The following is a 12,085-nucleotide window of genomic DNA, read 5'->3' as shown; positions in this document are numbered from 1 at the left end:
GGAGTACACTATACCCATTGGTCCTGAGTCCATCTGCTACACGCTAGGAAATACTGCATTTTAAATTTATAGGGCAATTTTCAATATTGCATGTAGCTGCAAAGTACCAAGTAATCTTCCACTAAAAACTGATTACAAGTTTTGTGAGTACAAAGTTCCCACCTGCTATTTCTTCTAGCAGCAGAATGGAGTAAAATAAGGAATGCAGTTTTGAAAAATAGATTTAGCCATGCTTTTATGCCCTCCAAACCTACATATATATACCAGGAATGCCTTTTTTATTTTTTTAATTAGCAATAAAAGTGCAAACACTGTGCAAAACATGTATTTTTAACCACTCTGAGGTGGACAATTTTTAGCCAGAGCTACTTGGATAAAAAGTAGAGTCTATAATCATAAAGAAACATTTCAACTTTGTCAGTTTTTTGAATTCTCTATTTTCATACATTTCAGTCATCTATGACCAGAAAAGGCAATGAAAATTTTTATTAAATAAACAAAGTGTTTGACCATACCTGGGTATCGTAGGCCTCTGTTTTCCTTTCAGATTCACTGTATGTGCCAAACTGTTTTAGATCACAGAAAAAATTAGAATGTAATTAAATACTGAAATTGTATTATATGACTTTATGCTTTTTAATACAACCAGTTATGCTTAACAAGAAATCACCAAAGTTCATCATGAGGCTCAGGTAAATTCAAGTGTATATAAGGCTGTACAGAATAAAAGAAACAGTGGCAATTTCATCACTCAAAACATACAATTATGGTTCTACATTGTTATATAATAGGAAATACTTACGGATCTTTGCTTTAACTTTTTGTTTTATTTTTCTCAGGAATTTATCCATGTTTATTACAATAAACAAAAACAGGAGAAAATAAGTGGGAAATTTTATCCCCCCCACTGATTTCTCTCCCATTTTGTAAACTGTAATAAATAGATAAATTCCTTGGGAAAAAAAATAAAAACTGAAAATGAACTTTCCTAAAAAAAAAGTCAATCCGGAGGTCTTAATACAAATCAACAAATCAGTGGGAAAGAAGAGTTGCTTACTTGTAATAGGTGTTCTCCAAGAACAGCAGGATATCAGTCCTCACAAAAGTGTGACATCGGAAGGCGGCTGACATGGAACTTCTACTTTAATTTCTAGAACTTTGAGTATGCTCTACTGGGCATGTGCAGCATGACATACTGCAATGTGTCCATGCAGAGGACCCTTTCAGCTATAATTTAGCTTAAATTTTGGAGAGGCCAACTCCAAGGGGAGATGATGGTGGTAGGCGTGATAACTGATATCCTGCTGTTCTCGAACACGTGCTACAGGTAAGCAACTCTGCTTTCTCCCAGGAGAAGCAGGATGACAGTTAGTGTAGCTGGGTTTAAAAAAAGTTTGGATAAGTTATTGGAGGAGAAGTCCATTAACTGCTATTAATCAAGTTTACTTAGGGATAGCCACTGCTATTAATTGCATCAGTAGCATGGGATTGTCTTAGTGTTTGTGTAATTGCCAGGTTCTTGTGGCCTGGTTTGGCCTCTGTTGGAAACAGGATGCTGGGTTTGATGGACCCTTGGTCTAACCCAGCAAGGGAATTTCTTATGTTCTTACACATGGGGAATCCTTACCTACAGACTACCCTGACTGAAAAAAGGGAAAACCCAAAACAGTGCCAATGGACAAATGGTTTTTGGTAGCAAGCCATTTTTGTATTTTCAGACTTTTTATTAGGTTAGTCTGAAACAAAAAAAAACAGGCCTTAGGAGAAATGCAGTTGTATTCTATACTCAAAGTGATTTCTCAAGACAGAATTCTCAAACCTACTGTTTGTGTCAGGAATCCCTATCCAAACAGTAATATGATGTGAATGTGTGGCAAGAACTCCACATTGTACTCTTGTAGATCTTCTCCAAGGAGACCGATCTAAGGTAGGCTCTCAACGATACCATGGCTATGATACAATAAGTCTTGATATAGCCCAACAGATTTATGCCTGCTTGTGCATTGAAGAAGGAGATGCATTCTTCTAGCCAATTCTATAAAGTGTGTTTGGCAATGGTAATTACCGGTTTGGTGATGTCAAAGAAACAAAAAAGCTGGGATGACTTTCTAAAATGACATCGCTGCCATGAAAAAAGAAAAATGAGAAGGGCTGAGACTTCACCTAGAACTGAGAGGGAAGTGCGAGGAGAGAGTCCCGATCGCAAGACACACCCCCTGACGTCAATGATGACGCGGACAGTCTGTTAAACGGCACCATAGCACCAAGCGTCGCGCGACAAAGGAGTGCACCCCTTCGTGCAATCCGTAGTACTGGGTATATTTAACATCAAAATTAATCTTTGCGAATGGATGTCTCTCTATTAATATGTCTGTAACCTTTACCATGTTTGTAAACCGTTATGCTGGCTTTATAATTAAGGCGAATGACGGTATATAAAACCTGATAAATAAAGGCTTCAATCTGCTCCAGAAAGAAGGCTAAGGCTCTTTTGCAGTTCTAACTATGTAGTTTTTTTTGTTTTGTTTTTTGCCGCAATCCTCTCTCAGTCTCTCTCCTCCTCCACTGCAGGGGCTCGTGCGGTCGGCACAGCCCAGTCGGGGCAAGAGCCCGCTCACCCCTCCCTTCTGTGAGCCAGCAGTGAACAGTGAACCGGGAAATAAAGAGAAAAAAAGGGAGAAGAGGGCTCAGAAACCTGCAAAATAAAGAGAAGCAGCAGGACCACGTGGTGAGTGATACTGCTCCCACCCCCAACCCAGCCGGTCTAGCCCAGCACTGTTTTCAGGCGCTTAAATTGCAGACGCTTCCCTGGGCGTCCCTCTTTTGCCACGATCCTTTCTCCGTCTCTCTCCTCCACTGCAGGGGCTCGCGCGGTCGGCGCAGCCCAGTCGGGGCAAGAGCCCGCTCACCCCTCCCTTCTGTGAGCCAGCAGTGAACAGTGAACCGGGAAAATAAGAGAAAAAAAAAAAAGAGAGAAGAGGGCCCAGAAACCTGCAAAATAAAGAGAAGCAGCAGGACCACGTGGTGAGTGATACTGGTCCCACCCCCAACCCAGTTGGGAGATGCCCGAAGGAGCGCCCCTTTGTGAGGAATCAAACGAAAGGCCCTCCTTTCGCTACACTACCTCACCACAGCAGTGCTACACGCAACTCACAACCAACATACTTGTACTTCTCCCGCCTCAGCCTGCATTTGTCCAACTTATATCCTTCTACATCCTCTAACTCCTGGCTCTCCTTTTCGCCGCTCACCGCCCGGAAGCTCGCTTCGGGACCCCCAGCCTCACCCAGTCGGCGCCGCCCCGTCTTGGGATTCAAGCCCCGCCGACCACCGAACCAGATTCAGCGCTCCTCCGGCCCTCCTTTCGCCGCTCCCGACAATCGCCACCACGTGGGTACCAGCCAGCCTATCAGAAGCCAGGAGCCAGAAACCCCGAACCGCGCCAAATTTGAAAGTGCAGAATAAGGAAGTGACGACCAGCGAGGCAGAGGAAGCCAGGTGAGAGCCCTTTAAATCTCAGGCTCTAACTCCCGGCGTCGCGCCTTTGTACGCCCCTTCATACAGCCCCTGAAGCAAGACACTGCTTACACTCAGACTCAACTATTACCGGAGACCCCTCTCCCTTACTCGCTGTCCGCAACCACAGTTCAACTATCTCACTCAGAGCACCTGGAATCTCCACTGTCCAATTATCCCCGCACCTCAAATAGGCAACTGCACAGGCATGCTCTTCTCGGCCATTCCAATCATCCACAACTACAGGAGAAACGCCGCCACTACACTTGGTCAAACACCTCGCCACCAGCAACAACAACAAAAAAAAGATTCATTCCCATTATGCTTTCTCCTCTTAACCAACTACTGGGTCTCACCCTATTCTCCTTAACCCTTTTGAATGCCCAATCACTCTAAAAAAAAACAAACCACACCTCTTATATGACTACCTCACTGATGAGCAGCCAGATCTGTGCGCCATCACAGAAACTTGGCTAAAACCAGAGGATACGGCTCTCCTCAATCAACTCCCCCATCAATCCTTCGACTTCTTCTCTATCCCTAGAGTGAAGAAAAGAGGAGGAGGACTGCTTCTTGCAGCAAAAAAGGTTTTTCGATTGTCGCTCCATGTGGCGACCTCACAACAGGCTCTTGAATTCTCAGTCTTCAAATCTCCCCATCTACAAATTGGACTTACTTACGCCCCCCCAGGACTCCTTGATTCTGACCCATCTCCTTTAATTGAAATGATAGCTAAACATATCAACACAAAATCGCCAGCCATTCTTCTAGGAGACTTTAACCTTCATGTAGATGCCAACCCTCGGTCCCCTAACTGCGAATCCTTCCTTAACACCCTCCTCTGCATGGGCTTCAATCAACTCATTCATGAACCCACTCATAAAGCAGGACATACCTTGGATCTTATTTTCATCATCCAAGGCTTAACCCAATCTTCACACATTGTCTGCCAACCAATCCCTTGGTCGGACCACAAGCTAATCTCCACCACCTTACTGTACCAACATCCAAACCACTCAGCAACACAGAAAACCACAGTCCAATTCAGAAAACTCTGTAACCAGGAAACACTAATCTCCCAACTCCCACCGGAATTAAACCAACTTGACCTTACAGACACTAACTCAGCTTTAGCCTCTTGGATCAAAATCTCAAACATAGTGGCGGACAAGACCTGCCCCCTCACAACCAAAATTATCAACCCCAACAAAGCCAACAAAAAACCTTGGTTCACTCCTGAATTAAAAACCAAGAAGTGCGATCTTAGAAAAATGGAACAGACCTGGTGCAAAAATCCTTCGCCTTCAAACCTGCAAATCTCTCATGCACCAATACAGAATTGTCATACTGCAAGCTAAGAGAGACTTCTATTCTCAGAAAATTCACCATTTCATCTTTGATCCTAAAGCCCTTTTTTCTCCTTTGTATCATCCCTTACCAAACCACCGACATCAGAAATTCCAGATGACAAAGCATCTTACAAAGCCACGGAGCTGGCTACTTTTTTCATGAACAAAATACCCAACTTACTTGCCTCCCGCATAGATAACAATGTTACAAGCCAACCACATCCGGTCTCCACCTCTCAGCCTCCCATCTCCAACCACACACAACTACCCGGTGTCCTACCTCCATGAGCAGACATCTTAGAGAATTTTGAATCCACATCAGCCTTAGAAATTGAATCCATATTAAAAAAACTAAAGCCATCCGCTCACCCACTGGACTCGATTCCAGTCAACCTACTGATAGCTTCTGCCAAAACCTTCACTAAGCCCTTCGCCCAGATCATTAATGCCTCCTTATCCCAGGGTCACGTCCCTGACCCTCTCAAACTTGCCATCTTGAAACCTCTTCTAAAAAAACCCAACCTCTCCACAGACAACCCAACTAATTTTCACCCCATTGCAAATCTCCCTATCATCGCGAAGATCCTCGAAAGAACAGTCAACAAACAGCTCTCAGAATTCCTTGAAATCAACAACATCCTCTCCCCAGCACAACTTGGTTTCCGAAAATCCCGAAACACAGAATCTCTGCTATTATCACTGTCAGACAACATCCTCATGAACCTTGAAAAAAAAACAGCCCTGCCTGCTCATCCTTCTGGACTTAACCGCCACATTCGACACAGTTAACCACGACTGTCTCATTGACAGATTAACCGACATCGGCATCAAAAACACAGCCTTAAACTGGTTTAAATCCTTCCTCCAGAACAGATATGACAGAGTCAAGATCAACAACAAAGAATCTTTTCCATTCAGTTCCACCCTCGGAGTCCCTCAAGGCTCGTCGTTATCACCAACATTATTTAACATCTAACTACTCCCGCTTTGTAAACTCCTCTCCGAGCTCAAATTAACACATTACGTATATGCAGACGACGTCCAAATCCTCCTACCGATAATAGATTCTCTGGACAGTACTTTACGTCGTTGGAACACCTATCTATGCTCCATTAATAACCTCCTTTCAAATCTTAACCTGATTCTCAACACAAACAAGACCGAATTCCTCTTAATCACACAGGATGGTAACTTTTCTCTAAACAACCTACCCCCTACAACTCTCCCAACCATCTTTCCCAAAGTCAGAAACCTAGGGGTAGTCATGGACACTCAATTAAGCTTCACAGGCTTCATTAACAACACAATAAAGGAGTGCTATTTCAAACTTCAAGTATTAAAAAGACTAAGACCCCTTCTTCATTTTCAAGATTTCAGGTCTGTCTTACAAGCGATCATTTTTTCAAAAATCGATTACTGCAACGCTCTTCAAGGCCTTCCAGACAACTCCATTAAACCTCTCCAGTTGCTTCAGAATGCAACTGCAAAGATACTCACAAAGTCTAACAAAAGGGACCACATAACACCGATCCTTAAAGAAGCTCCATTGGCTCCCAGTCAAATTCAGAATCCTCTACAAGCTTTTAGTAATCACCCACAAAGCCATTGTTAACATCTCTCCGCTGGACCTATCAACCCCCCCTGCAACTTCATACTTCAACCCGTCCTCTGAGATTAGCGCAAAGAGGGACTCTTAGAACACCTACATTCAAAACCTCCTTTAGTAAAAGAGCCTTTTCCACTGCAGGCCCCAAACAGTGGAACCTGCTCCCACCGGACCTTAGGCTGGAACAATGCCCAATTACATTCAAGAAGAGACTTAAGACGCTACTATTCAGACCAGCCTTCCCATAACACTTGTCCTTGCCTCATCCTCCACGGACCTTACCTCATCCTCCACGGACTTTCTCTTCCTAAGCTCAGATGCCTAAGCACTTTTTCTTCCGCTAAGCTATTTAATATATGTATATTAGTTTCATTAAATCTATGGTAACCCTCCGCTACCCTCCCCCCCCCACCTTCCAACCCCCTTACAATCCCTCATTCCTACCCCCTCCCTCGGAATATCTTGTTACCCCAAAAAGCCAACTCTTATCAGTTCTTACCAGTTTTGACACGTTACTCCCCATGCTTAAGCTGTATCCAAGTTTTTCTCTCCCCCTGTTCTATGTAAGACAACTTTGTCACTGTTTTATGGTTGCAAGGTAAACCGGAGTGATAATTAACTCTGTTATTTGAACTTCGGTATAGAAAAGTTATAAATAAATAAATAAATAATAAATAGTTCTTGTTCACTTTTGTGGACATGTGGTTTAGGAAAGAATATTGGAAGGATGACTGACTAAGGTAGAAATCTGACAATATCACAGGCAGGAATTTAAGATATGTACGCAGACTCATCCTATTATTAAAAAAAACTTGGTATAAAGTTAGATAAATCACTAAGGCCTGGAACTCACTGACTCTGTGGACCAAAATAACCCCACCCAAACCTTCCAGGTTAAGTGCTTCAGCTCACACGAGTCCAGAGGCTCAAAAGGAGCTTTCATCCACAGATTGAAAACCATGCTGAGGTCCCAAGATACCAAAGGGGGCTTGAAGGGAGGCTTCAAATGAAGCAAGCCCCACATGAATCAGATAACAAGAGGTTGTACCAAGATGGGTGTAGCTTCTTCATGTTGGTGATAGGTGTTAATTGCACTATGGTGAACTCTTACTGAGTTGGTCTTAAGAAAAGTCTGTAAAAAAAACATAGAAAGTAAATAAGCAATTTTTGTGAGGAGCAGGAGAAAGGATCCAGGGCTATTTCTTCAAACCAAAAAGCAAACCTCCTCCATTTTGACCACAGGATGTGCTCACGGAGACCTTTCTGGAAGCCATAAAAACATGAGAAACATCCTCAGAAAGATTCAGATGTTGAGAACTACTGTTGCAACATCAGACTGTGAGGGCTAGGGACCAATGTTAGGATAGTGCAATAGCCTTCGATCTTGAGTGATAAGGGTTGATGAATTCCCCAGCCTGATAGAAACTCTGACATCTCCCATATGAGATGGAATCAAATCTGTATCGGTCAAAAGGCACTATGAAGACCATAGTTTCCTGATCTCTTCTGAGTTTCATCAATGCCTTTCCAATGAGGAGAATTAGAGAAGACACATACAGGAGGCTCTGGCTCAATTCAGGGCAAAGGCATTCAAAGCTAAATTGCCTTGAATCCCCTCTTCCTGGAGCAGAAAAGTGGGAACTTTCTGTTCTGAGCAGATGCAAACGGGGCCAATACAGATGTGCCCCACTCACAGACTACATGGTTTGCTACCCTCAAGTCCAGGGACCACTTGTGGAGTTGCAGGACCTGACTTAATCTGCCAGGACATTCTCTGTGTCTGACAGATACATGGTCTTGAGAGACATTCTTTGCAAAACAGCCCAATCCCATATCTGGACAACTTCTTGACACAAAAAGTACCTACCTCTGTACATATGTTCCTGATTTATGGTTCACAGTTACATTTAATTGAGTTTATGAAAGTTCTCTTTTAATAGTTTTCCTGTATACTTGTGTTAATGTATTCTGCCTTGAGGCGACTGTTTTAATGTATTTCCGCCCTGGAGGCGTCTGTTCAGTTCCTTGTAAACCGGTGCGATATGTATTCTTTACAGGAACATCGGTATATAAAAATTAAAAATAAATAAATAAATAAATAAATAAATAAATAAATAAATAAAAAGTATAATGCTGTTCGTCCCTATTTGCTGAAGTAAAACATCACAACTTGATGGTCATTTTGGATCAGAATCACTTTTTTGGACAACTGAACCCAGAAAACCTTTACAGCATACCAAATCACTCCTAGATCTAGGAAATGTATCTATTGAAACTTTTCCTGAATTGATTAGAGGCCTTGGGTGTACAACCCCCTCTATATGTGCCTCCCCACCTCAGGTTGGACACATTTTTAGGCAGGACAATATCAACTGGAAGAATGTGCCACACTGAAAAAGATCAGCCATCAGGACATGGAGTCCTTCAGTGGCTGGGGATCCAAATACTGTTTTGAAGATCTTGAATGGCTTGATCCTGTCTGAAGGTCCACTGAGCTCTTTTCATGCAAAGGAATGCCAAGAGTTACATACATTGTTAATGCCATGAGGCCCAACAACTTCAACATTTCCCATGCTGATATCTGTTGACATGACTGAGTCATTTCACTGCAGGTATCAATGTAATAATCCTCTGGGGAACCAGTGATTCCAAATGGGATTTTTTGTGCACATCTGACAGGAATGAACCTCAGTCGTAAGCCAGGATATGCTGGAAGCAATTTCAATCTTTCATATTTATTGTTATTGCACTTTTTAAAACTTTCATTGTGCCAAACAATGCCTTTTTCTGGAGTTCATAGGGTATAATCTACATAGGCAACATATCAAGGTGCACTTGGAAATTCTTCTTAATCGAGCATTTGGCACCGAATAAAATGGGCTATGTATCTATCTTTCTGGTCTCTGATTACATTATTTTCTCCATACAATCCACAGAATAGTCACTGGGTACCAACACCTTTATCAGCCAAACTGTTCTTCTCTTTTTCTCCTTTACCACAATGTCTGATTTTCTAGCATCAGTTTTATCATCAGTTGGACTGGGAATGTCCCATGTGATCACAATTTTTTCCTCTGCTGTGAGCGAAAGGCTTTTGCCCAATTCAAATCTGGCAGTGCTTCCATAATTTCCAATGGAGATAATGGGCTCAGTTGAGATTTGGGGTAGTTGATGGCGAACACTAGTGATTCTAACACCCAGATGATTTTGCCCATTGATTCTGTGGCACCCTTCTGACATATGCCCCCCTTGATTAATCAATCATCAATGTAGAAGAAGTCATTCATCTCCAACATACACAAACATGTCATCACCACCATGAGTCATTTTGTTAAGACGAATGGTGATACTAGGCTGAAAGGTAGCATGAGATATTGGCAGTGATGTTTCCCACTACAAATCTGAGATAGAGATATTTTAAGGCCATTGAAAGTATCTCTATGTGGGTGTAAGCATCCTTTAGTTGGAAAGAACATACTCTGTCCCATTTTTCTAGAAAGAAAATTAAGGTGCCTAGGAAACCATCTTGAACGTTTCCCCTCTAGGAACTTGTTCAAATCCCTTAGATCAAGGATGGGATGGAGTTTTCTTGTTTTCTTTGGGATCAGGAAATATTTGTGGTAGAATCCCTGCCCTCTTTCCCCTGGTGGAAATGGTTCAACTGCACTGGCCTCTAAAAGAGAGGACAGCTCCTTTTTCAGCTGTTCCCGATACTGAGATACCCTCATGCAGGGTCTGGTGGATGATTTTGAAGGATGTTCAATAAGCATAGTTTGTATCCTTTCTTTATTGTCACGGATATGAATCCTTGGGCTGTGACGCGGTTAACGCAGCCTAGCAAGCGAGCCCGCTAAGCCCATGCCAACAACTGATGAACTCATTCTTACTGGGACTGGAGCTTCACCTATATCAGCCCTGTTCCCTGCAGGTTGAGCCTTTGGTTTCCAGAGGCCGGCAGGGATTAGTCAAAAGCCCCGTAAGGGGTGGTCAGATGAAGTCAAGGTGCAGGCAGTGGTTAGGGCTGGCAACAAGTTGACAGTATCTGGGTCCAGGCCAAGGTCAGGGCAGGCAGCAAGCAGGTAGTACCCGGGTCCAGTCAAAGGTCGGGGCAGGCAGTGAGCAATCAGTATCCCATTCCAAGCTGGGGTCCAGGCAGGCTACAATCCAGAAGCGAAGTCAGTATTTGTAGCAGAGGTCAGAACAGGAATCAGGTCAAGACAGACAGAAACAAGACAATGAGGACAAGGCAGGGCAGACAGGGCAAGGCAAGACAGCAGGACAATGAGGTAAGGCAAGATAACTAGGCACAGAAGGTAACAGCACATACTGCAAGACAGAAGGACATGTTTCTGAGGTGGCTTTTAAATGCATCTCTGGAGTTTAAATACCCAAGGCCCATGATGTCACCCTTGGGTGCTGAGTCCTGGTTTCCCGTTGTGGGGCCTATTAAGCGGAAAGCGCATGCCTAGAAACTGCTGAGGAGGGAAGAATGGTAGCAGCATCAGGATCAGCATGGTGTCCGGGGTGAGTGAAAGTCAGATGCGACATGGCTGCTGCAGTCTAGCAAACATTACATTTATTATGCTGAGGACCCAAGTGTCCAAAGTAACATTTTACTCTGACAGGAAGTTTCTCTGAATTGAGTACTGGGATCTGGGCAATGCTCTCTATGATCCAGTAAGGTTTTGCCTGGTGCTGGCTGTGGTTTGGGGGCCCTCTGCTGCCTAGTATGAGCATAAAGACCTTGCTGCTGATGGGACCAAGGGAATAGAGCAAAACATCTCATTGGCATTCCCCTGTCTTGTCTCTCCCTGTCTCGTGGGTAGGTATATACTGTAATACTGAACTTTCGTTCAGTATTACAAGCATTGATTTGCAAGCACAGACTACTGTAATGTACTACTACTAGGCCTTCCATACACTTCACTCAGACCACTACAAATTTTACAAAACACTGCTGCAAGAATTTTGACCGGAAAAAGTAAAAGAGACCTCATCACTGAAAACCTAGCCGAGTTACACTGGTTACCCGTTGAGCAAAGAATACAATACAAAACACTTTGCATCATACATAAATTAATACATAACGAAAAAGTGGAATGGCTTAACATAGCCCTCCGCATACACGTACCAAACAGAAACCTAAGATCAGCGAACAAAGCACTCCTTACTATCCCATCAATAAAGACAGCAAGACTAACACAAGTAAGAGAGTGTTGTGGAGCGCTAGGAGAGCGATCCCACTTCCAGGGAGATGTATGTCCTTGGGCCACGGCTCGACCCCAGGGGAACCCTGAGGAGGTGCCGCGGTAGGCGTGGCATGCCCGAGCATGGGCTGGACAGGAACGAGGCTGGAGTGAAGACTGGGAAGACTGACCCTCCTCCGGACCTGCATACTTCGGAAGACCCAACAACGCAATGTTGGTCTTATGAACAGTCCTCCGACCATTCCAAGCCCTTTCGGACCTGCCGCAGGGTACGGCAAGAAGCGGCAGGCCGGATGGAGGCCAGGGCAGCGAAGACTGGAACATTGAGGTACTGACGAGACTTCAGGAACAACGTAGACTCAGGCATAGACGTGGACTCAGGAATGAGGTGCTGGATGCATAGACGT

The 12,085-nt window shown here is 43.7% G+C and overlaps 1 protein-coding gene across 1 annotated transcript in view; it reads right to left on the bottom strand.

Annotated features, from left to right (window-relative positions):
• The window catches only part of CLPTM1L (CLPTM1 like), a 358,381-nt gene that overhangs the window by 137,663 nt on the left and 208,633 nt on the right, over positions 1–12,085 (bottom strand). The window contains 1 exon segment of the mRNA XM_029589936.1: positions 516–566. Coding sequence (XP_029445796.1) covers positions 516–566 — 51 coding nt within the window.

The sequence above is a fragment of the Rhinatrema bivittatum genome, chromosome 2 (assembly GCF_901001135.1).
Source record: "Rhinatrema bivittatum chromosome 2, aRhiBiv1.1, whole genome shotgun sequence".
NCBI classification, from domain to species: Eukaryota; Metazoa; Chordata; class Amphibia; order Gymnophiona; family Rhinatrematidae; genus Rhinatrema; species Rhinatrema bivittatum.
This window is presented reverse-complemented; position numbering and strand designations above follow the sequence as displayed.